The sequence below is a fragment of the Streptopelia decaocto genome, assembly GCF_964273445.1.
Source record: "Streptopelia decaocto genome assembly, chromosome: 3".
NCBI lineage: Eukaryota > Metazoa > Chordata > Aves > Columbiformes > Columbidae > Streptopelia > Streptopelia decaocto.
In genome coordinates this window covers 54,587,527-54,612,205 of record NC_138656.1, presented here as the reverse complement: position 1 = coordinate 54,612,205, position 24,679 = coordinate 54,587,527, and the positions used below count along the sequence as shown (strand labels likewise).

General features: G+C 37.3%; 1 protein-coding gene across 2 annotated transcripts in view; it reads left to right on the top strand.

Moving 5' to 3' along the window:
- The window catches only part of SYNE1 (spectrin repeat containing nuclear envelope protein 1), a 304,124-nt gene that overhangs the window by 186,755 nt on the left and 92,690 nt on the right, over window positions 1–24,679 (top strand). Inside the window, exons 78-92 of one of the 2 annotated variants that reach the window (XM_082048748.1) lie at window positions 317–461; window positions 1,444–1,662; window positions 2,505–2,767; window positions 3,612–3,777; window positions 4,379–4,534; window positions 4,748–4,900; window positions 6,858–7,040; window positions 8,563–8,700; window positions 10,042–10,227; window positions 11,861–11,983; window positions 13,338–13,520; window positions 14,904–15,047; window positions 17,502–17,696; window positions 18,744–18,884; window positions 24,010–24,177. In XM_082048748.1, the coding sequence (XP_081904874.1) occupies window positions 317–461; window positions 1,444–1,662; window positions 2,505–2,767; window positions 3,612–3,777; window positions 4,379–4,534; window positions 4,748–4,900; window positions 6,858–7,040; window positions 8,563–8,700; window positions 10,042–10,227; window positions 11,861–11,983; window positions 13,338–13,520; window positions 14,904–15,047; window positions 17,502–17,696; window positions 18,744–18,884; window positions 24,010–24,177 (2,563 nt within the window). Of the gene's footprint in view, window positions 1–316; window positions 462–1,443; window positions 1,663–2,504; window positions 2,768–3,611; window positions 3,778–4,378; window positions 4,535–4,747; window positions 4,901–6,857; window positions 7,041–8,562; window positions 8,701–10,041; window positions 10,228–11,860; window positions 11,984–13,337; window positions 13,521–14,903; window positions 15,048–17,501; window positions 17,697–18,743; window positions 18,885–20,460; window positions 20,514–24,009; window positions 24,178–24,679 lie in introns of those variants that run through there. The other variant, XM_082048747.1, reaches the window with a different exon arrangement.

The window sequence follows — 24,679 nt, the reverse complement described above, 5'->3', positions numbered from 1 at the left end:
TATGTTACATGTTATTCTTGAATGTTCTGGATTCCAAAAGTCTGAGGGGGTTTAAAACACAACCTAGACAAGGTCATAGAGGGAAAGTCAATCAAGGGCTATTCTATGCCAAGCTGTGTTTGTAAGACACAGCTGAAAATCAGGGGCATATGCTTCTGTGCATGCTCTTTCCCAATAATATTTCCTTTTCTTGGAAAATACTACATAACAGCAAAACTAAGTAGTTACATTCAAAACTAGGTGCAATGGTATTCCTGATTTTCAAATGTGTTGATATTGCGTTAAATTGTTCTTTCTGGAACTGTATTTGTTTAAGGTGTGCTTCTGAGTGGCAGGAGTACCAGACAGCAAGACAGAAAGTTATTGAAGTGATGAATGAGGCTGAGAAAAAATTATCTGAATTCTCAGTAGCTAAAGCTGCTTCTTCTCATGAAGCAGAAGAGAAATTGCTAACACATAAGGTAAGGTACTGAAAATTATATGAAATCATTTTCCTTCAGTGAAAATAAATGTATGCTATGTAGGTACCTACCTGTGGCAATCTGAATTTGAGGTTTTACATCTTTTCCTGTAGCACTCAATGATGTCATAGCACACCAAGAGGTGGTTTGTGTTGTGCACAACACACATTACCTATGTGGGGTGACTGGGACAAATATTTTTAATTACTTTTCAGCTTAATATCTGTCTATTTGCTTACAACTGCAGAGAACTGGAAGGAACCTAAAAGCCTTGGGTGCACAAGTCACAACATTGTGTACCTTACAAGAAATTCAGATGAATAGAAATATCCATCTACTTTGTATCATATGGACTAGTTTTACTTGGACAGGAAAGATTGTGGTTTACTGTTAACTGGTTTTTAGTCTAAAAGAAAGAAATGTAACTTAAAAAAAATTAGGGTGCTAATAAGTTGCCTTAATAAATGCAATTATTGACACTTCCAGTATTCTTCCTGGTCTTTAGTTGTGACTCTGCGAAGGAAGGAATCTTCCCTAACAGTAATGTCATGTCTGCCAGCTTCATGAGAACATCTTGGTATCCTTGGACATCTAAAATGGCATTAGTGATAAACATGGCATACATGTATGCTGAAGCAACTGAGTTGCTTCTTTCATTTTTAGACTGTAATAGAAGTTAGCCTTTGCTATGAGAAGGATTCTGAACTCTTATTTCTCTCATTTTTAAGGAGTTAGCAAGGAAAAGAAAACCTGATTACATCAGATTTCTGCTGCTTCAAGAGAGTTGCATTTTGGACCAGGTCCTTCAAGCATCTGTAGCTAATACATTGTGTATGAAAAATAAAGTGAGACCTATCCACCTCACTCTGCACAGTGTACCTCCTTTTTGCAGTGGATGGAACTGGCTTATGTGCTTGTGTATTGAATAGTTACGAGTTGTGCTGTAAAAAAGGAAAACAGTGCTTATTGTTTGCTTTTTCAGACTCTTGTGTCCGTGGTGAATTCTTTCCATGAGAAGATCACAACCCTAGAAGAAAAGGCATTACAGCTGGAAAAAATTAGCAATGATGCCAGTAAGGCAACTATAAGTAGATCCATGACAACAGTTTGGCAGCGCTGGACACGACTCCAGAATGTAGCCCAAGAACAAGAGAAAATTTTGGAAGATGCGGTGCAGGAATGGAAAGGCTTTAATGATAAGGTAAATTCTGGTCTTGGTAACTCCCCCTTTTTTTAACCGTACATAGCTTTCACTCATTATACTGCCTTCTTAGTCATCTTAAGGTAAAGAAAGCTGATAGCAGCAATCACAGTGATTTTTCCTAGGTCTTGTAATAAAGCAGACCTGGAAAACATAGGTTTAGAACCACAGTGTCTCCGAGACTTACTGTTCTTCTGTATGCACATATGTATAGTAAATACAGAGTTGTTTTGGTTTATGGTGGTTCTTCAGAATATTCTCCTCTACATTTCCCTTCCCGAAGTGGTCTGTTCTAGATTAAGTCCATCTCTTTTATATTTTTTTCCCTCTTTTATTTTTTTCCCTGGAAAGTATGAAGTTGCTCTTTCTAAACAGTGATATTATTGTCCATCACTGCTCATGTATTTAGTTTTGTTTTCTTATATCCTGCTTGACTTTTACCTGTTGTCCATTTTTGTATGCTCAGATTCCATGTTCTCTGGAAACAGGAATAATCTTTTTGTTAAACATATGACTTGTGCAAAAAAGGGGTCTCCCCCAGGATAGAGAGCTCTAGTTCCTATGACAATAAAGTTAATAAATGCTAAAATATATGAGGAACCACTCATCACTTAACAAAAAAGCCCTTGGCAAGTACAGTGTGAAGGGCTAGGGCTAGCTAGCTAGATCTAGCAGCATTAGGACATAGATTTATATATGCTATGGAGACTCTGGCACAAGCCCTGTACCACAACTGTTTTACAGCATCTACATGTAGAGCACTGAGTTTAGCACATTTTGGTATTGGTTGTACTAGCTTCTTTTTAATTTCATTATTGACAAGACTGCATCTCTTTCCATAGATTCAGAAAGCCACCATAGCAATAGATCAGCTACAAGGTCGCTTACCAGAAAGCTCTGTAGAAAAGGCATCCAAAACAGAGCTGCTGGAACTCCTGGATTACCATGGCACTTTCCTTTTGGAGGTGGAGCACCAGCTATCGTCTTTGGGCCTGCTCAAACAGCAGGCTGTCAGCATGCTCCAGGATGTGGAAATAAAACCTCTGTCTCATGAGGAACTACCAGTCATACAAGAAATCAAAGCAATGCAAGATCGATGCTACAAGTAAGGCAGTGTTTTAAAAGATTCACTAGGAAAATGATACCTTGAAATTAATTCATTAAAAAAAGTTCATATGTCATTTTTGTTACCATTAACAATCACCGTGCTTAAAATAAATACTAGTTACTATATTTAAAATAAGCATCAGTTTAATTTAAAGTATCTTTATTTTTTTAAATAGATTTTTACCATTATTTTTATTTCCATCTGCAGGAGTATTGCATTTTAGAATATGTGCTTTCTGCTTTGCATAATAACACTAACTTATGCAAGAGCTGTATAAACTACATTAAAGTTCAAACTGATCTTGATCCATGCCTTATCCTATGTATTTTACAAACACAATTTCCATCAATATGCATGGAATTTATCTCACATTATTTCAAATTGTAGATATCTGCATCTGAACTGGTTAATTCTCCCTCTCTAATTAGTGAAGAGAAATAGACAAGCCTAAGATGCAGTTTTTCTGACCTATTTTAGAAGTTTCTTTTAGAATGATGATGAATCACCCTAAATCATGCCCTAGAATTGCCTCCTTCCTCCGCTGACAATCAGGACAGTCTGTGATGATGAACTCAGATGTAGGTGTCTGTATTGTAAATATTTGCATTTCTTCAAAGGAATTGTGAATAGATGTCAAAACACATAAAACTGCTAATTACAGGGAATGAAGAATGAACATGAGAAATTTAAGTGTGCTGAAATTTTGCAACACTGCCCCAGTTTTTATATCTCTGGATGTGATGCTATTCTTATCTTTATTATTCAAGATTTTTTGACAAAGCAATGTTTTTAGACATTGCATAATTCTTCATAAATAGTTATCATTTCTTTGTTTCTGAAGTATGCAACAGAAAGTGAAAAAAGGTGTGAAGATGGTTAAACAGGAACTGAAGGAGCGTGAGGAGGTTGAAGCAGAGATTAATAGTGTGAAGTCTTGGATCCAGGAAACAAAAGAATATTTGCTAAGCCCTGATGTAGAAGTGGATACTCAACTTCAGGAGTTGCAGGTATATAAAATTTGTCCGTTTCTAAATTACAAGATTTATCTTCATTGTAATCTGTTATTACAATCAAAGTGTTAATAAGGTCAGAACCACCAAGAATTCCAATTAGACAGTATTCATTAGTTTTTGAGTAAGCCACCCAACAAATTCATAAAGCATGAAGTAGCTGATGGGCTGTAATACTCTATTTTAAAGATATTTAAATATATTTAAGTATTTGCATGTATGCATATTGTTTATTAATTTTCTCTTCTCATTTAAGATGTGGGGGAACTATAGAATGTGAGTGGACAGAATATAGCATTTCTTTTCTCTCTCAGTAGTTTGGGAGAGAGTGACGCAACAAAATAAACTTATTTAACTGGAGGTGCTGAAAACTTGACATTTTGTATATACATCTGGTCACATGGGAACAGAGAACTGGACACAGTCAAAAATGAGAATCCAGTGAAACCCAAGATACAGTTCTTTTTAATGAACTGATTAAACAAAAATTTGAAACCACTTAGCTTTGTTGCAAGCTGCCTGTAAAGTCTGCATTTCCTAAGATTACATAGACGTGTTTTTCCTATTGTTCTTGACAAAGCTGTTTTTCTGTCATTAGTCTCTCCTTGGTGAAGTAACTACTCATCGCCAGGCTGTTGAAAAAATGGCTGAACAACAACAGAATAAGTACCTGGGGCTTTACACTGTTTTGCCTTCTGAACTCTCTCTTCATTTAGCAGAAGTTGGGCTGGCCCTTGTAACTGTACAAGATCAGGTAAAGCATAGTAGATAAATGTGTTACAGATCTATAGCAATTCTTTAATCTTCATAATATAGTGAAATACAGTATCCAAGTGTGGTTGAACTATGACAACATAGACTGGCTTGATTACCCTCTTCCTTTATACTGAAGTAAGTTAAATGAAAGTTAGCTTCCTTTCAGGTGGAGAAATTTCTGGTTACTGAATTTAATTTTTATTGTTGACAGATTCAAACCAAAGAAAAAGAAGCTCAGCAGATCAAAACATTGAATCAAGAGTTTGGTCAGAAAATCCAGGGGATAGCAAATGAACTAAATGCCATTCTTTCCAAACTGAAAAGGAAAACAAATGATATAGCACAAGCTAAACTTGAACAAAAGGTAAGACAAGGCTTCCTTTATTTGGTTACACCATAAATTATTCTGACTTGAGATGTTCACTTAATATCAAAGTTGTATTTCTGAAGACTTGCATGAGACATTTTTAATGTAGTTCAAATAAAGAATGGAGAGATGAGATTTTTTAATTACATTCTTTGCAAAGTAGCCCATACAGGGGCTTGAGCAAGTAACAGAACTTGGAGGAAGTAGCTGAGAGTACAAGAAAGTCAGAAGGACAAAGTTATGCAGTTCCCTCTAAATAATGACTATGACAGCAAGCCTAAGAGTCTTCCAAACTGTTCCTTGTACCAGGCTGTACTGAAAAGACCACTCTTTACAGCCCACCTTTACTTGTGGTATATAGAATTTTAGTAGTCCAGCTCATATAATTTGGTACGATAATGAGGTAATGATGGTTTGGTTTTTTAACTCATCCAAGATAAACTTGACCAAGTTAATGTCTGAGATTAAGCAAAGCATACCAAATAGGAAAAGATGTCTGGTATGTCAAAAATTACCTGTTTATTTTCATGAGCAGCTCTCAATATGCTCCAAAATACCATTTGCTTTGCAGATGTCACTGAAATATATCCCTTCAAAATTGGTGCATCTCCTTGATTCCACTAATTAAGCAGAAAGACACTGAAATGTGCTTTCCCATGTTGCACGGGTGAAACTGGACTGAAATTTAGTAAAGTTCCCTCACATGCATTTATATCAGCACTCGAGTGATACTTCTGAGATTGGGTTGGCTTTGATTATGGTAGTAAATATTTTGTATTAACATTGAAACTGATTGTGAAAAAAAAAAAAATCTGTTTTAAATCCATGTGACCCAGATCAAATTGATCCTTCCCTTGCTTTTAAGTAGCATATAAATTCTGTATCATTTCTATAGTAGACACATTTATTTATGCCTGCCTGAAATATGTGTGTGTGTTTATTCAGATGAGTAGTTCAACATCTATCTTTATGTCTACACATAGACAGTTATGTCACTAAGTCATGCTACTGTTAGTGGAATAGTATTTGTTTATCATCATGGTTGCTCATAACTTATACTCTTAAGGTGTGTCTGCCAGGACAGCCTTAACCTGAAGAGTTTGAAGTAACTTCTCTAATCACCTGTAGCTAGAGCCGTGTTCTGAATCAATTTTTGTCTGATGATTGCTATTTAAATTTCTACAAATAATTGGAAAGGGGCTAGAGTGTTTGATGAGACTTATTGATATTACAAAACCAAATAATTAACATCTTAGGTATAAAAAACAAATACAAAAAAAACCCCAATACTCCTTCCTGTAGAAACTGTAGCTTGTAAGTATGTTTTCAATCTATGAGAAACATGTAAAACTTTTTAGGTTCCGTTTTTAAACTTCTCAGAAACTTTGTAACTATGATAAAAAAAAAAAAAACTGGTTCTACTGAAACAGTCAAACATGATTCATACTTCTGCATCAAGATCAAACTATGAAAATGCAAGTTTGAAATGAAAATGAAAGATTTATAATGCATTAATGAGTAATTACATATTCCTGAGTTTTTAAGAATATATTTTAAGACAGCAACAAAATGAAATCCCTTTCCAATAAATCAAAATCCTTGTCATAGCAACGTGTGCTGAGTAGTCCTTTTAAAAACAAACACAGGAAGGTGGCCTAAACAGTTAATGTCACTCTGAAGTGTCTCAGTCTTTTGCTGTGGTAGGGAAAACAGTTATCCATTTCAGCTGAGAGGTCAGAGAAGAAAGAGTGGTGATACACTTTTAAGAGATGATCAAACATTCTGCTGTTCTACCTTCCTGGTTTGTCAAGCATTGTTGGCTTCCAGCCAGAATAAAAATGGCACAAGCTATGGAGACTTTGGACAGGGTATAAAAGTTGCAGGTTGGACTAGAAATAATCAGCTAAGAAGCTAACACTTCCCAGATCACTGATTTTCTTGTTTTTCTGTCTAGATCCTTGGTGAAGAGTTGGACAGCTGCAATATAAAGCTGTTGGAATTAGATGCGTCAGTTCAGGACTTCGCAGAGCAGAACGTGCCACTTGCTAAGCAGCTGGCTAACAGGATCGGGAAACTCACTGTGCTGCAGCAACAGACTATACGGCAGGCTGAGTGCAGGGCAGCCAAGCTCAACCAGGTGTGATCTCAAATCCTTTCTGCTGTTCCCTTTCAGAAGCAGAAGGAGCATACGAAGTTCTCATTTATTTTCCTGTAGTTCTGCAAGAAGGGGCATTCCTTAGCACATCTGCCTGCTATTAGTCAGGGCTTGCATCACACATCGAAGAGAGAAACAGATGGGTCAGATCAGGAGGGTGGAATAATTCTGTGATGCTGTTCTAACATTCTCTTCCATGAATCATCAGATGGTTGGTTCCTCTGCTGCCCTGAAAAGATTATAGACCTTCCCACAAACAGTAGCATGCCAGGAAGTACTTTCTCATTGGACTTTTCAGGGCCTCTGTCTTACAAGTATTATCTATATTTGCAGCATTAAAATAAAAAGAAAAAAAAATTTGCTCTAGTCACAATCTATAGAGGGTGAATGTAATTTGTAGATTCAACAGAAAAGCCTAGATACAATGGCCTTGATAATGCATAATGTTTGTGCAACATTTCAGCATTCATACAGATGCTTCCCCTGCAGTTTGAAGTCCCTGAAATTCTTATTTATTTTTTGGCAGTTTTTATTAGCCCATGAAAAAGTCTAGCTAAAAACAAAGAAATGGATTTTCAATGCTTCCACCATCAATGACCCGATAAACTGAGAGTTCTCTTTTCTGCACATCTGAAGAAGCTTCTTGTAAGACTTGAAAAAGATAACTGTTTCATGATATTCTTCTCAATTTCCTCTGAAAAAAAAAAATTTTTAAAAAGAGATAGAAAATTACTATTACATCAAAGTAAGAGTTCAGTCAAAGGCACTTGTTGAAGAGATGTAACACTTAACATATTTTTGTTCAGCACCAAGAAATCCACCTCCTGTCATAACAAATGATAGCTAAGGCAAACTGCTTGCAAATACAGATCAGTCACCTGCGATTTGATCCATTCTTCATACAGAACAAATGCGTGAAAATCAATGAAATTATTCCTGCTAAGTGAGAAGAGAATTGGAACTAAGAGTACTTTGCTGAATAGAAATTGGGTAAATCAGAAACCAGAGCTTTTCTCCTGTATTTTGAAATAACTGCAACATTTCACTTTTTGGAAATATGGCAGACTGAGTGTACAAAGCACGTTTTAAAAAAGGTGACTTAGTGGCTGACATGGAAAGAGCCAAAATAAAATAAGGAATGACAGAAAGAAGGCTTGCAGTGAGCCATGAATTTAGGAAGAAGGTATTTTAGAACTTACATGTGAGGCTGAAAAATGTGCATTAACTGTACCCCCTAGGGATACATTTGAGCATCACTGCACCCTCCCAGTGTGACCTACATTCTTATAATGCCTTTTTTTGCCCTGAATTAGATATGCTTGTTACTGGAAACAGACCAATTTTAACTCCATAAATACAGAGGTAATTAAAGTATATTCAACAGTAGGGAAACGTTGTTAAAATGATCACCAAGTTAAAAACAATAAATGAAATAAAATTAATTTATCATTCTCTAATAACTGTACAAAATTACATCTTAAATGGATTTTTGTTTTAAATCCAGGCTGCTTCGCACTTGGAAGAATACAATGAGATGTTGGAGTTCATATTGAAATGGATTGAGAAGGCAAATATCCTAGTGCACGGTAGTATAACATGGAATTCTTCCTCTCAGCTTTGTGATCAGCTTAAAGCCTACCAGGTGATTATATGAGCTATGAAATTTAAAGGGCAGTGTATAAATGAAGTTATTTTTCTAAGCAGTGAAGTTTTACTTCGTACAGCTTTTTTGCCTCCCTTCCTTCAGGAGAAAGAAGTTTTCAAATGCTTGGTTTCCTTGACGGTTCCAACTCTTAAATAGTATTTATTTGTTCTGCACAATTGTTTTGGAGACAAAAATGAAGATATATTGTTGAATAAAACTATATGATTCAAAGTTGATCTCCAAGTTTACTCAAGTATATTGACTTCAAAGTAACTTTTGATTGAATAGTGCATCTATACATTGTGATTCTGTCACATTGAGTACCTCATTGCAACTGATATTCCTGTAAAATTTTAGTTAACCAAACACATTATTTTCAGGTTTGTGGGTTGTTTTGTTTTGTTTTTTTCTCCTCTCTCCTTTACACTAAATTGGACTAGCCTTTGTGTTCATCTCATGAGTTTCGTACCAAATGTTCTCAGATTGATACCCAATAGATTCGTTTCTTCCATTTGCTTCGTCAACATCTCACGTCAGAGTGTTTTGCTGTGCCTGTGACAGTCCAATTTGTTCTGTGTGTGGAGTATGTAAGTGTGGGATCAGTGGAGCAGTTTGATAAGGTTTAAGCTTGCCCAGTGTTATATGATCATGCACAACAAATCAAACCATAAGATGATCATGTCTCACTAGTACCAAGATAAGACTACATTAAGTATATTTATTATATGTACATTAGTTAATTGTCAGCTGCATTCATTTACATTGGGGCTAAGTAGTATGTCACATTTCCTTATTCTGAATATAAACCTCCAGGAATTTTTTTCCTGAAGACAGCTGGGAAATAGCATTTCTCGTTTGTTTTTCCTGTGGCTTTTTCACTGCTTCGGAAGTTGAGGAGGATGCAGGCTTAACCAGTGCCATCGCACCAAACGCTTTGGTAGCCATTGTTTAGGCAGCATTAATGAAGCTGCACCCAAGTGCTTTCTGCTGCTCCCTATTATGTAATCAGGCTTCCAGAACAAATCCTGTCCATAGATTGTGTATATTATATTTTTACAGACTTGTGTGTAGCAAAACACTAAAATAAATGTGTTGGTGAGTACAGCAGCTGAGGCTTCATGACTTACTGTTTTGTTTCCCAGCCTCCATAAACTGAAGCACTTCAGCATACACTCAGAATTAAGCATTTTGCCTAAGCCTTATAGGAAATCAATAGAACTTCATAATATAGTTACAGATGTGTAGAAATTGACGAGTTTGCAGAATAGGAATATACTTAAAGATGTGTTTAATTTGAAGCTCAGCTCTGGCATTCAGTTTGTTCTTACCTCCATCTAGGCTATGCTTGATGAATCTGGAGAGATTCATGGTGATCTTGAGGCCATGAGTGAGAGGACTGAGTATCTGGCAAGTGTCTACTGTACTGAAGAAATGTCACAACAAGTGGTGGAACTGGGGCGGCGGACAGAGGAGTTACAGCAAGTGATCAAAGTGCGGCTACCCAGTCTCCAAGATGCTGCCAAGGTATATGAAAGCAATTTTTCTAATGCTAGCTGAGAGCTAGGGTGGTGTCTGCATCATGTTTAGGAGAATATTAGATTATCTGTGGTCTATAGAGGACATGATTGTGTTGTCAGAAGTTAGATGTTGGTTTGGAAAAAGACTTCATTACAAAAGCACAAATCAATAAACCACAGTTTATGAGCTGAAGGCTTTTTTTTTGTTTTTTTTTTTAATTTTATCTTTCATGAAACAAACCAAAGATTTATGTACAAGTAAGAATAATAGAAGTAAAACTTACTAGCTTCAGCTCTCAGAGAAATATTGGAACTGTTGCATAAACTCTTTGTAAATTCTTATAAGGAAACAGGGAGATGAGTAGAAGATGACAGAGATTTGTGAAAAAAATCAAATCAAAAGTGTCCAATGTAATGTGAAACTTATAGGCCTTGTAAATAAATGTACAATATGTCATATATTTGGACTTTAATCTTTCACATAATATTGTGATTAACAACATTAATAAGCTTATCTAGTTGAAAATATGATAGGTAGGTGTAAAGCTGGCTAGAAAACTTACCTGGTGTTTTGCAGGGTTCTCTCTTGGATCTGGTACTATTCAATCTTTTCATTAATGAGTTGAATGATGGTTTAGAGATCATGGCTTTTGGGATGCTTAGATAACACCTAATGTACAGGGATTACCTGAAAAAAAAATTAGGCTGATATTCAACAAGGACAGGGGCAAATTGTTACACTTAAACAGAAAGAACCACATGTATGTGTATCGGAACGAGGAACTATGGGCTTGGGGCATCCTATTGAAAGACCTTACATTTAATAATGTGGATCATAGAAAAATGAGTGAACAATGTCACATTGTTGTAAAAAAAATCCAAACACCATGCAGAAAATAAAGTATATAACTATAAGGTATGTGAAATAGTCCTTGTGTTCTCTGTATCAGTCACTAGCAAGGATTCAGCTGTGTCCAGTTTTGCATTTGAGGAAAGATGTGGACTGACTGGAGAAAGAACAGAGGACAGCGATGATTGCTATATGTGTATAAATTTGTAGAAAATATTCATGAAAAAGAATATTCTAACATATAATGTATTCAATTAGAAGAAAAATAATTTGTTCTTCATGTCTTTTTTCATTGGGATAGTAAGTGAACGTTTTAAATGACAACCAAAGCTAACTTCATGTCAGACCATCAGAAAAAACTTTCTACAAAAAGAGTACTGAAACAGTGGAATATGTTGTCTGTAGAGATAAGTGGGAATCCCCTGCTAGTGGTCTTTATAAACGGTCTGTAAAGATAAGACAGCTATGTCCTGTCTTATTACAGGAAGTTAAGAGCAAATCTTGAGTTCCTTTCTAGGCCTCAAACTTTATGATATTAGCTTTATAAAGTACATGCTGTATTTGAGATTGAGGAAGTACTTAAAATAACAACTCTGGCATTGGGACCTCTTTTTATAGACTTTCATATGACTGATACATTTATCCAATATCTTAAACATTTAAAATTCCGTGATACAACTGTGAATTAGTTTTAAACTGTATATAAGGGATGTAGCTACAAAACCAAGATAGATATATTTATAGTGATTTTATATTTTATCCTCCCTGAATCAAATCTGTTCTGTTGCAGGACATGAAGAGATTTGAAGTTGAACTGAGAGCCCTGCAGGCTGCTCTGGAACAAGCCCAAGCCACACTAACCTCTCCAGAGCTCGGGCATTTGAGCTTGAAAGAGCAACTTTCTCACAGACAGGTAAAGGCCAGAACATCAAAGTTAGCACTTCAGTAGTGAGAATTTACATAGGGAATAATGCAAGTTGGTGAGATTGATTGTGATGGTTCTTAGGTGGGTCATTGTTTCAGACTCTAGCCCCAAATTACTGCCAAGGAAATAAGGGAGGGAATGGGAAAAATCATTCCCTCAAAGAGAATTGTTGAAGCATAATGCTGCCTGTTCTTCGGTTGATGCAATACTAAGAAATGTGGATCCAATCCAAGTTAATTCCATAATAATAATAAAGCTGAATTATTATGCAGGGTTTTTCATCAATAGTTTCTTAAAGTACTTCAAAAGGAAGTCTAGATTGTTATCGCCTTTTTATAGATAGAGATGAAATGAGATAGTGTGTTGTTAATTCCCCCAATAGTCAATTTGAAAGCTAAGAGAAAATTCAGCCCTGTTACTTTTTTCTATGTTTAGTTGAATTACCTCCATAAGGTATTGCTGCTTTCTATGTTGCACTTGGGCTGCTACAGAGATTTGTCAATTTGTTATTTTTGGTTTCAGTCTCATGACAAGAAAAATAACCAAAGCTATAGCTTCCTGAGTTGCTTGAGAAATATTTCTTGGTGCAGGCTAGTATAGAGTTTTAACTGTCCTAGTTGACCAGTTAAAACTAAATGTCAATGGATCCACTTTAAGATTAAAATCTGCAGAAAAATATACAGGCGAAAGGTAAATGCTGATAAAATCTATTCTCCAGTCATTGCACTTAGACCCATCTCATGCATATGAACAGACAGCTTGAATGGACATGGTGAATGCAATAGAGTCTATTAACAAAGGCATCCAGTCAAAGGAAAAGATTTCTATGTAGCTGTGCTTTTTTCTGTTTGATTGCCTTTTATCTTTTAAGCAACATTTTCAGCCATGGTCTGTATTTTCAAAGGAATGTTGTGAACACAGTAGGATTCATTTGCTGTTTTGAAAATATGCTTCTGTGTCTCAGCATGGAGTTCCACACTAATTTTAGCATTAACTTATGTGTATGCATAAATGATATCTATGCTGCTTTGATTTCAGGGTGGGAGGGTTAAGATTTTTTTTTTTCAAATATTTTTGTACTTAAAAATAGGTACTACTATGCGTTTAATGAATTAGTTTTATTCATATTATATGGGCTTAACTAATATTTAGAAGAAGGCTCATTTCAGAATGAGCAAGTCCAGACAAAGGGTGTTCTCGTTATATTCAATTTAGAAAACAGATAATCAAATCTGTTGTTTGTTTTAGTGGTTGAACTCATCATTATATTTCTTTTTTGCTGGATCGAATGCTCTGGGGGTTCTGCAAATCTGCCTTACTGTGGCACTGGCTTTGTTTTTAGCATCTTTTGTCTGAAATGGAGTCCCTGAAGCCAAAGGTTCAGGCAGTACAAGCCTGTCAGAGCGCCCTGAGGATCCCCGAGGAGGTGGTGACAGGGCTGCCCCTGTGCCACAGTGCCCTGCGGCTGCAGGAGGAGGCCAGCCGCCTGCAGCACGCCGCCATCCAGCAGTGCAACATCATGCAGGCAAGTGTGATGCCAGACCCTGAATTACTCCCAGTAAATCAAACAGTGCCATGCAAATTGTATTTCATATCTCTGTGAACTTCTCTTTTCTGTGTAGTACCATCAGGAAGTTCCCCTCTATGTTTTAGTCATTTCTGACTCCATATTTTTCAGGATTTTAACATTCATGATGATGTTATTGGTTGATTTACCCATCAGAATCTCATCTCGGTTCTCTCCTTGATCTTGCTCTGTTTTTTCGTAATGCTGCTAGGATTAACTAAACAAATAGCTAACATACAAGTGTATGCAGGTTAATTTTATAATATATAAAATTAGTTAATGAAATTAATATATCATTATAACATCAGCTGCTTATAGTAATCGCATATCAACTACTGAGTTGGTTAAACAGCTTTCTAGGATAAAAATAATGTGGGTTTTTTTTTCCTTATTTATTAAAAATGTATATATATGAAGATATCTCTGCCCATTGCAGAGGGGGTTGGACTAGATGACCTTTAAAGGTCCCTTCCAACCCAAACCACACTATGATTTGCTTTCTGATTTTCAAACCGTTCAGCAAGTATTACAGTTGCATTTTCAAGTTTTGCTAGATACAAGAAAACTAAGTTTTGTTTGATTGTTTGAATTCATACTTAAAACATGTAAACAGTATTTCCGAAAAAGAGCATAAGCTTTTCTTTCCTGCTTTTTAGTCATAGAAAAATACATGGTGAGATAGGTTACTAGTAGAGGGATTCAGGTTAGATTAAAGACGACACTTTCGGTCATTAAGGATACTTAGTGATACTTAAGTACAAGGAAGGGTACAATGTCACAATGAAAAGCTTTAAAAACACGTTAGACAAACTGCTGGTGAATCTATGATACAAAGAAGTGATACCACACTGAAAGAAGTGATACTGTAATGTTCTAAATTAATATTCATAATCCTCTCCTAGTTCTATTTTCTGTAAAATTTAGGTATTTTTCATAGAGCCTTTCCATTTCATAAATGGAGGTGTGAAGTGAAAAAGCAGAGGAAAATGCTTTATAGTAAATCTGTGAGACTAAGCAATGCTTTATTTTGGTGATTATGTTTGGTGCAGATACTTGTTAGAATCAGAAATTCTAGCCCCTCATATTAGATACATCAAATAATCATGTGAGCTGGTTTTTAGAAACAGTCGAATAAAGAAAACCATTGAATTCATTATAGTTCACAATATTTCTGAATGGACTTCCTCCCAACTCTATTTCTGTTTTGCTTATTTGGATGGGACTCCCAGATAGATGTAGGATTGTTCCACTTCTGAAGGGAGATAAGTCATGCTTGAACTATGTAAATATTTTTTTTCCTATACACAACTTACACAATTCTTTTTTTTCTTCCCTCTCAAGGAGGCAGTGGTTCAGTATGAGCAATACGAGCAAGAAATGAAACATTTACAGCAAATGATAGAGAGTGCCCATCGTGAGATCCAAGACAAGCCAATAGCCACCAGCAACATCCAAGAACTCCAGGTCCAGATTTCACGTCATGAGGTAGGAGCCAAAAACATGACAACATGGGCTCAATGGCAGTTCATTGACCCCAAAAACTGCTCATAGGCAGCCATCATCTATTAGCTTATTAGCTTTTTTCAGACTTGATCAAGGGCAGGTGAGCAGATAGAATCTCATGGTATTGGTATGGTGTGGTGTATTTGTTTGTTTAGTCAGTCAAATGTGTCCTAATCGCCTGGCAAAGGAAATTACATTGTATGATTAAGGGACAGTTACTTCTTGGGATAGAAAATGCACCACTGAGCTCTGTGTGTCACTTTTGGCACCAGATGGCACCATTTCTTCAACTTTGAGTTAAAAGCTCTGTGTGCTATTATGTGATATTACTATAACCCGTTGTTCATTTTCTCTCCAGCTGTTACAAAAGTTACCTAGTAAAAATGCAGAGCAGTTTGCTTAAACAAACACTTCTATCATTTAATAGTGAATTAAAAATGCTACTACTCTCTATTCAAATATTCTGGAACAGCAAATGCAGGAGAATGACTTCAGCAATACAGGGTTAGAGGAAGAACAGATGCTGCAGGGAGGAAGGAATTAAAAATGGGGCAGCTTGAAATGTCATCTGCATTTGAACAATTTTGGTAGCTAGGAGACCTCCTAAACATTTGCAGGAAGACGGCAGCTTTACTCTATTGCACATGCTGGGATCAACCAGAGTAGTCAGGTTTCATACTTGCATACTCAGATATGCATATTTTTGGCTAATATTTTGTCTGTAAAATGCCTGTGGAAAACCATAGCATATATTGAATTATGATGATTTCCCACTAGGCCTCAGAGATGTCATTCATTGCACATTAGTGAATGACTGGTACTTGAAAACAGAGCAGATAACTGTTCCAGTTGCTACATGTTAAAGGTATGGCTTGATTTGATTGCAGTTTGGTTTTTGACTGCCCTAGTTTGTTGTTTTATGCTCAAGAATTTGCTTCGTCTTCAAGGAAAACTTTGGAGCTCCAAGAGAGCTCCTTTTGTTGCTGACGTGACAGGCGATGACCAGGTACCATTGAACCCCAGGCAGTAAAGTGTCATCCTCAGTCTTTGTGATGCTTCCATTTCTAACTCTGTATTTATCACTATGACTGTTCTGCACTCTGATTTTGAGGAAATGGTTTCCTGAAAATGTTACATAACAACAACAACAACAACAACAACAACAACAAAAATTCTTTTTATTTTACCAGCCAGAATCAATAATCTTTCTTACTTTTTAAAAGATATTGCATTTATTATTATTCCCACTAGATCTTGCAACTTCAGATGCTATTTTTCCTTGAAAACTTGTGTTTGCTGACAAAATCAAAGCAGAGATAAAAATAAAGCAGAAATATGTATTTGAATAAATAATCACTGATTTAGCAGGCAAACTTATACAAATGTTGTTTTTCACTTTATATATCAAAATCCTGTTGTGTTATTGAGCCTCTAGGGAGACAGGAAAAATAACTTTGACAGAAATATGAAAATATTCCACCATTTTTTGCTTTCAATATATTAATTGAATGCTTTGAAGCTGGACACTGAACTAGGCAGCATTACAGGGCAGGAGAGAAGGCAAGTCAGTTTCTACGATTATCCATTTCTATCTTTCATCTCTGACTGAACTTGAAGCTATTTCGATGTCTGGCCTTGCAGATGATCTCATAGCCATAAAAACCAGTATTTTAAAACATACTCTTCTTTAGGACAGATTCCTCAGCTCTTTTTAAAGAAAGGTCTGTGTGCAGCTCAGCTTTTAACTCTGAAGACTTACACAAAACCAAAACAAGATTAAAATACAGCTTATCCAAACACTGGCATTTAATCTTCTTATGTGACCGATTGTTCATATCACATTTGATCTTGTTAGATCCTGTGAGGAGTTATTGTTTGAACAATTCATTCTTTCTGGTGGGAGCTGAATGAGGCATTTTTTACAGTTGTGGTTACCATATGACCTCATTTCCATGGCATGCGTTATGCAGAGAAGCTTCATCTTCCTCAGATAAATGGAAATAGAACAGAGGAAATAAAACAAGACAGGAAGAGGGAGAGACATTCCCCTTTGCTGCAGTCTGAAGCTTATAGACTTCATGTCAGGTTCGGGCTGGATGCAGGCGTGAGCTGTCCCTCCCTCCCTTCCGCGATTACCATCCACACAGAGCCTTTCACAGCATTTTTGTTTTTCCGGTTTCGCTCCAAAGCTCTGGGCTCTGCGGTTTAGCTGTGCAGCCAGACGCAGCCCGACTTGTTCCCTCCACTATCAACATCCTGCTTGTCAGTCAGTCAGCCTTTGCAGCAGCTTCTGCGGGGTTTCTGGGAGGCAGAACACTGATGTTATTGGCTGGGCTGGGAAGGAGAGCTCGCCTTCGCCGCGGAAGCTGAAATGCTGCTGGTCCTGTGGCCTCCCCTGGCCGCCTCTGCATTAGGGAAAAAAAAATGTTTCCTCAGGAGCTGGCACAGAAGATCAAAGGATACCAGGAGCAAATTGCTGCTTTGAATTCGAAGTGCAAGATGCTGACAATGAAAGCAAAACATGCCACCATGCTACTGACGGTGACAGAAGTGGAGGGGCTTTCAGAGGGCATGGAGGAGCTGGATTCAGACCTGCTCCCAGGACACCCCGCTCATCCCTCGGTGGTTATGGTAAGGAATGCATTTGTCTCACTGCTGCTTATCTGAGCTGCTTGCTTTTGCATCATTGCAACACTCCTGTGTAGCAAGTTGCGGCAGCTTGCATCTACATTTTGCTTTTGAAACAGCTGTAGTGTAGCAAACCAAACAAGGTACGGCTTCCCCTTTCCGCATTTTGCTTTTTATGGGTTTTCAAGACTTATTGATAAAGGATGAAGTTACTTAACAGACAAATAGTAGCAGGAGTTGTCTGTAATAAGATGCAAATATAGTGCTTTTCATAGCTGTCAGCATGCAAGAGCAAATGCTAAGAAACTACTGGATTCAGGAATAACATAAAAACAGAATAATTATTATGCCATAACATGTTGCAGTGTATAGGTTTTGTATGAAAATGTTGATGTGATAATTGACAGCATGCTGCTATATTCTCAGATGAGTGTGTTGGAAATGAAAGCTGCCTAAGTACTGACATAGGCCTCATGTGTGAATTACTCTGCTTTTGTTTGTTTCTAACTGGGTCTTATTACAAACATACTGCTGATGCTATTGGGATTTTTGCCTGAGTGAAAATAGACTGCAGCTTCAGGATTTATCACTGTATAACAGTATTGAGGAAGCAAGAAGAATATGTTGTTACTGGATTGTGTATATTTTATATTTTAAGTTTGTTCTGTGTTCTAACCAGGCCTGGGTACTGAGCCAAATACTGCGTTATTCTGTAGCTCTCCATAGTATTTCCACATGCAGTACTGATTGTTTAGAAGACATTTAGGCAAACTCTAATTCGTTATTACTGAGTTGCTTGCTATATGTTTTATTTTAAATTCATTAGGGTACAGGAGAGCATGTTCATACTGAAGTATGACAGGTAAAAGACACTGTTAATTCAACCAGGTTTTTAAACTGGTAAATATGAGAGTATGAAGTAGGACTAAATAATGTCATGGTAATTCTGGTCGCGTGTTGTTTTTCTTATTTTGATCTCAATCTAAGTCAAACCTAAGCTGAGGTAACCGATTTTCTTCCTGTACTCTGGGGTTGCTTTTCCTGTGGCAGATGACTGCTGGTCGCTGTCACACGCTGCTCTCCCCTGTCACTGAGGAGTCTGGGGAGGAGGGAACCAACAGTGAGATTTCTTCTCCACCTGCCTGTCGCTCTCCCTCACCTGTGGCTAATACAGATGCTTCTGTTAACCAGGTACCTCCCTCTTGGCATTCATTCAGCTTTCATCTCAGACATGCATGGTTCCAGTTCACAGGTGGTTTATTTAATGTGCTGAAATAATATTTGCATATAGCTCCAAGGACCTGAGACTTAAGCTCTAACCTAAGTGAACCCCCAGGTTCTAGTTCAAAGTTTATGCAAATATTGATTTCTGAGTTTTAAAATGTATAAATCTGGTGTCGCAGCTATTCAGTGTTTTTAAAAATAAAATCTAAGTGACAATTACGAAGCTCTTCCATGTCACTACTATTTTCTATTTATAAGCTAATATTAATTTTCTCAGTAGTACTCAATGGAATCTTGCATCCTGAGAAAAAGTGCAATTTTGTACTGCCCATAGTAAAACATTGCATTATGTCCTTATATGTCTAGCTTACTGTACCATTGGCACTGCAGCATTGAAGTCACTGTCTGATATCTTCCACTTAATACCATTCCAAGTATTAACTTTCATGTATTTTTTTAATGTATTGTTCATTCCATAGTTTCTGAAACAGTCTCTTTTAAGTGCTAATGAGGCAGATCAGTGAAATCACTGAAATCAAATTTTAAATCAAAACCGGGGGCTCTGTCACTTCTAATAGGAACAAGTGTACATCAGCATTGATTAAAATGCGAGCAATGAACCAGTATGTTGAGCATCACACATGAAGGCACACATAAAATGTGAAGTTTTAGAAGTTTAGAAATTAGTCCTAGGAGCAGTCGCCACCTCAGTGAATTCGTCATGTTGTGCATTCTGTGGTTGTTTGTTTGGTTTTGCATTTGTGACTGCTTCCATAAACAACCACTGCACGCTTAAAGAGTAGAGTGTGTTGTGTTGCATTGCTGAGTAGAATTAGAGAAGCTTGAGCAAGATGGCCACCGATTCCTTCCACTAACTTCAAAGATGCATATTGGCGCTATAGAAGTTGCTAAATAAATTATTCATTTTCATGAACTGACATAAGAAAAAAAATACTAAATCTACAACAGCTTAATAGAAAAAGTTATATAATGAGTGAGAAGCGTTTTTCTAGTGTTCTGCCATTTCAGATAATCAGAAATTTCCCTGTAAAGTTTACTTACCGTAGAAAGGCAGCTATGTATTTCAACACAAAAATCTTACAACGAAGTTAATCAGTGAAACAATTAAAGGACCAAGAGAAACTTGCTTCTTGATAAACAAATCCAATATCAGTTCATTACATTTCTCTGAAAATGTAAAACCAGGCTAACAGCTCCAGTAACTCAAATACTAAGCAAAAGCCAGTGAAGGTGCTGTTGCACCATGAGCTGACACCAAAATGCAAGTTTTAGAATCTGTGAATTACGAGGGCAAAATTGAAAAATAAGATGATATCTTTGGTTTAGCAGATCTTTGGAAGACATAAAACTGCTGGTGTTATAGTATCTAAAAAATGTAAAGATGAAGGTTTCTTCAGTGTGGTTAATGTTGAAACGAACTATATGTACTAAACAATAAGCGGAAGAAGGTTCCAAAATGCAGTGGTTTACTTACAAAATGCTCAGGTTCACACTCACATGAAATTTAAACTAAAGACGCTATGAAGCTGGCAGTGCTGATCATGATGAATACCAAGAGAGACTTCAGGAAAGGAGGTTGGTTTAAAAAAAAATTAAAAATCCAGAGATTAGTGAATTAGGAGCTTAAATGTAAATTAAAAATTTCTTGTATTCAGTAAGACTCAATAAAACTAATTTGGAAATGTTTTGTTTTAAAAAGTAGCCAGTGTTAAGAGAAATAATTTCTCACAGGAAGATCACCTACAAAGTACCAGCAAAACATGTGAACAGGAGCTCTAGAAAGTAAAATTGTTTATGTAAAAAATGTAATTGTAACAGTATAATTGTAAAATTGCAGTAATATAGTCTTTGGGGAAAAAAAAAAAAGCCCTTATGAAATGGGGGTTGGGAAGGGCAAGGCTGGATGTTAAAACTGTTTTTAAAATAATGTCTAATAATCTCTGTATGGTCTTTCATTAGGGTTTCCTCCATCTCTTAATGGTGTAGCCAGTCTGAATGCAGACATCTATGCACTATTTTTACATTACTAACAAGTAATTAAAATATGAAACAAGTGGCAACTGCATATTAATGGAAATACTGGTTCTATGTATTGGAATAGATTAAAATGACCATAAGTACAAGAAAGTGACAGATCTTGCACTTTTATTGAAACTTCTCTAAAATCAAGCTTGGGGTGACTATAAAAATGTTTTGAAAACTTTTTTCTAGATACACAATGCAGAGCAATTGAGTTGAAAAAGCTGAATTGTTGGCAAAAAGTCTTAGAGGCCATAGCTGATCCTGTCTTCAAGTCTTCAGCACCGGGTCGCTATTAAGTGTCTTTCTCTCTCTTTGTGCACAGCCTACTTAATAATTCTTTCTCCTTCCCTTACGTAAACTCATCCAGGGTGCAACAGCCCTTGTTAAATAACTTTTGAAATCTAAACACACCCTTTGCCCCTACATTGTAACAACAGCAGAGTTTGAGAACTGTTAATTGGCTAATTTTCATAAAAGCAAGCATGAGATTTTAGGGCCTTTATAGGGGGCAACAAAATCTGTTACTTGTGAGAACATCTGGATTCACACTACCATTATTTGAAAGCTCTACTGAAAACAAATTGCCATGTTGTGCACTCCAGAAAGTAGTTGAAAAGATGGGGAAAGACGTTGCTTTTTCCTCTCTGTAAAAGCAAGCCAGTTTTTCTGGAAACCATGATTAAGCAGCCTCAGAAGCATGGCTTCTCTCTTGGCCTTGAGAGAGGACTAGCTAAGAGCCAGAGAGTAGCTGCCGAGAAGGCAAAATGAGAAGTCTTCACTGGTGCAATTTTTCACCATGACTTGGAAAGATCACTTGTGGTCAGAGTAAAAAATTCTGAAATTGCAATACTGAATGCTGTGCTAAGCTGTTACCTATTCCCTGTTGGCTCCTGGACATCATAAACACCTTCATTTTTTTTTTTTTTTCAAGTTTCCCAGTTACTGCCTGTGAAGAAGTATCTCATCTGACATTTTTGGACAGCTTGATGTGCTGTCCATTCTTGGGTCTTCTGACTTTTTCAAGCGTAAAGATGTGTGATTGAGCAGTCTGTAAAATACACTGTTGGTTGCTGCTTCCCATTAAAAATATTGGTGGTGATCTTTGAGCAGCACTTTCATTGTTAAAATGTCCATTCAGGAAGCAGATAACCTGCTAAGTATCACCATTCTTGGAGGAAGGAATAAAGAACCGTGTCTGTGCAGCTGCTGGATGATGGGGTGTTTTCTGGCATGGGGGCGCATTCTCTGCTTCTTAGGTTTTGTTAGAAGGAGAGCCAAAGTTGACTCCACCTGGTTTCTGTGGTTTTCCAGAACTTGGATATGTTCGCATGTGGTATTAGATAACATATTCAAATAATATTGGGAACTAAAGACTCGGCTCCAAATTAGGGTCATCATTATCCTCTCAGTTCTGGTACCTCAGAAGTAGACTTGTTCAGTACCTAACTTTTATGTACCTACGCAGAATCACAGAATGGTTGAGGTTGGAAGGGACCTCTGGAGATAAACTTGTCCAACCCCCTTCCTCAAGCGGGGCCACTTACAGCAGGATTTCTGGGACTATATCCAGATGTCTTTTGGGTATCTCCAAGGAGGGAGAGTCCACAACCTCCTTGGAAAACCTGTGCCAGTGCTCAGTCACCCTCACAGTAAAAAAGTGTTCCCTGATGTTCAGAGGGAACATCCTGTGTTTCAGTTTGTGCCCATTGTTTCTGGTCCTGTCACTGGGCACCATTGAAAAGAGTGTGGCTTTGTCTTCTTTGCATCCTTCCTTCAGGTATTTATACACAGTTATATGCTTACATTTGCAGTATGGTAAATGGTCTGTGGTCTCTTTGGTGGACACAGCTCTGCAAGCTGCCAAGCAAAAGGCGCTTAGTTTTCTCTGGGTCACATGGCTCAACATGCTGAATTTTCCTCCCCATCATACAGGGTCAGGAAAGAAGAAATTTGAGAAATTTGCAGTCTTTGGAGGAGGATTTTCCATGTACGCTTCTCAGTAGATTTTGAGCAACTTTTTATGCAAATATTGTGATAACTCTGAGACCTGCCTTAAAGGAGGTTTGGTCCAACCCAACAGAAATTGGTGGAAAATCTCTTACTGATTTCTCTGGCAGTGAAGCTGTGTCTTAGAGTTTTCACCAGTGGCATTTACAATTTCAAAACGATTGAGGAAATTGGACAACAACTGCTGCATCGCATGATCTGGAGCATAGTTCACTAAGTGGAGCTATGAAGCGAGACGAGGGAAGGTTGCATGATATTTCACCTTCCAAACAGAAGTGGTGGTAACTCTCATACATGGGCTCAGTTTTAAATAATCCTTGTCATCAAGTCTGCTTTCCTGACTTAAATGCAGACACTGTGCATGTTTTCTTAATTTTACATTTCTTTTTCATTGTCACATGCAATAGTTGAAGAAATCCCCATACACTAAGTATAGGAGTTCTGATCAGAAACAGTTCTGCCTTGAATTTTTGATGGTAATTTGAACATTTGCCCATTTTCCTTAGTGCTTTTGGTCCATTTTCCCACTATCTTTTATAAGTTTGTTTTGAGTACCAGGCTTACTATAAGCTAGTGCTTAATACTCTTTTTTTACCTCATTGGCTAGTCCTTCAGCATACTCCTTTTCGGTTCTTCTGTTGCCTTCTCTGTGCTAGTGTTATTTAGGATGATATTTTTTGCCACCTACAATACTGTAACCCACTGTTGTGATGCATTTTCCCCATGTATAGTTGTGATGATGCTACAACAAGGCTCCCAATTGTAGTACTCTCCTCCCAGCATTTCCATGTCTGTCCACAGTTGCCTCCTGAGCCTTTTTGCTAATATGAACATGAAAAAAACATATCCACAGTCTTCATCATATTGAAGCTCCAAACCATAATCATTGTACTGCTATTTATTGTGTTGCTCAGAGGTTTCTTGGAGGTTTTTGATTTGTAGGTTTTATTTGAATGGACATATGCAATGGGCAGCATGTGGGGGGATATTCTAGGCGCTATGTTTTGTTTTGAAAGTGCAGTAATGTCCTTCGTGCTTGTAGGACATTGCTTATTACCAGGCCTTATCTGCTGAACAGTTGCAGACGGAAGCTGCTAAAATTCAACCCAGCACTTCAGCCACTCAGGAGTTCTACGAATCAGGCTTAGAATCAGCTGCTAGTGCCAAATTGGACGATTTGCAGCGTTCTTGGGAAACACTGAAAAATGTGGTAAGTCTTCATCTGAACTCAGAGTCCCATGCAGCCTGACATTAAAAGTTTCCAGGGACAGGTCATCTACCACCCCTCTGGGCAACCTGTTCCAGTGTCTCACCACCCTCATCATAAAAGAACTTCCTCATGTTTAGTCTAAATCTGCCCTCCTTTAGCTTAAAACCACTGTGCCTTGTACTATCACAAGCCCTGCTAAAAACTTTGTTCCAATATTTCTTATAAGCCCCCTTTAAGTTTTGAAAGGCTGCAGTAAGTTTTGCCTGGAACCTTTTTTCCAGGCTGAACAACCACACTCCCAGCCTTTCCTCATGATCATTTCTTCCCTCTGATCATTTCTGTGGCCCTCTTCTGGGCCTGCTCCAACAGGTCTGTGTTGGCTACTGTCAGACTATATTCCATAACCTAGCAGGGAAATCCACTCATGCTGAATGAATTGGAAAAAAAAAAAAGGATCCAGTTTCTCCAAATCCTGAATAAACTTCTCACATTTCTGCATAGT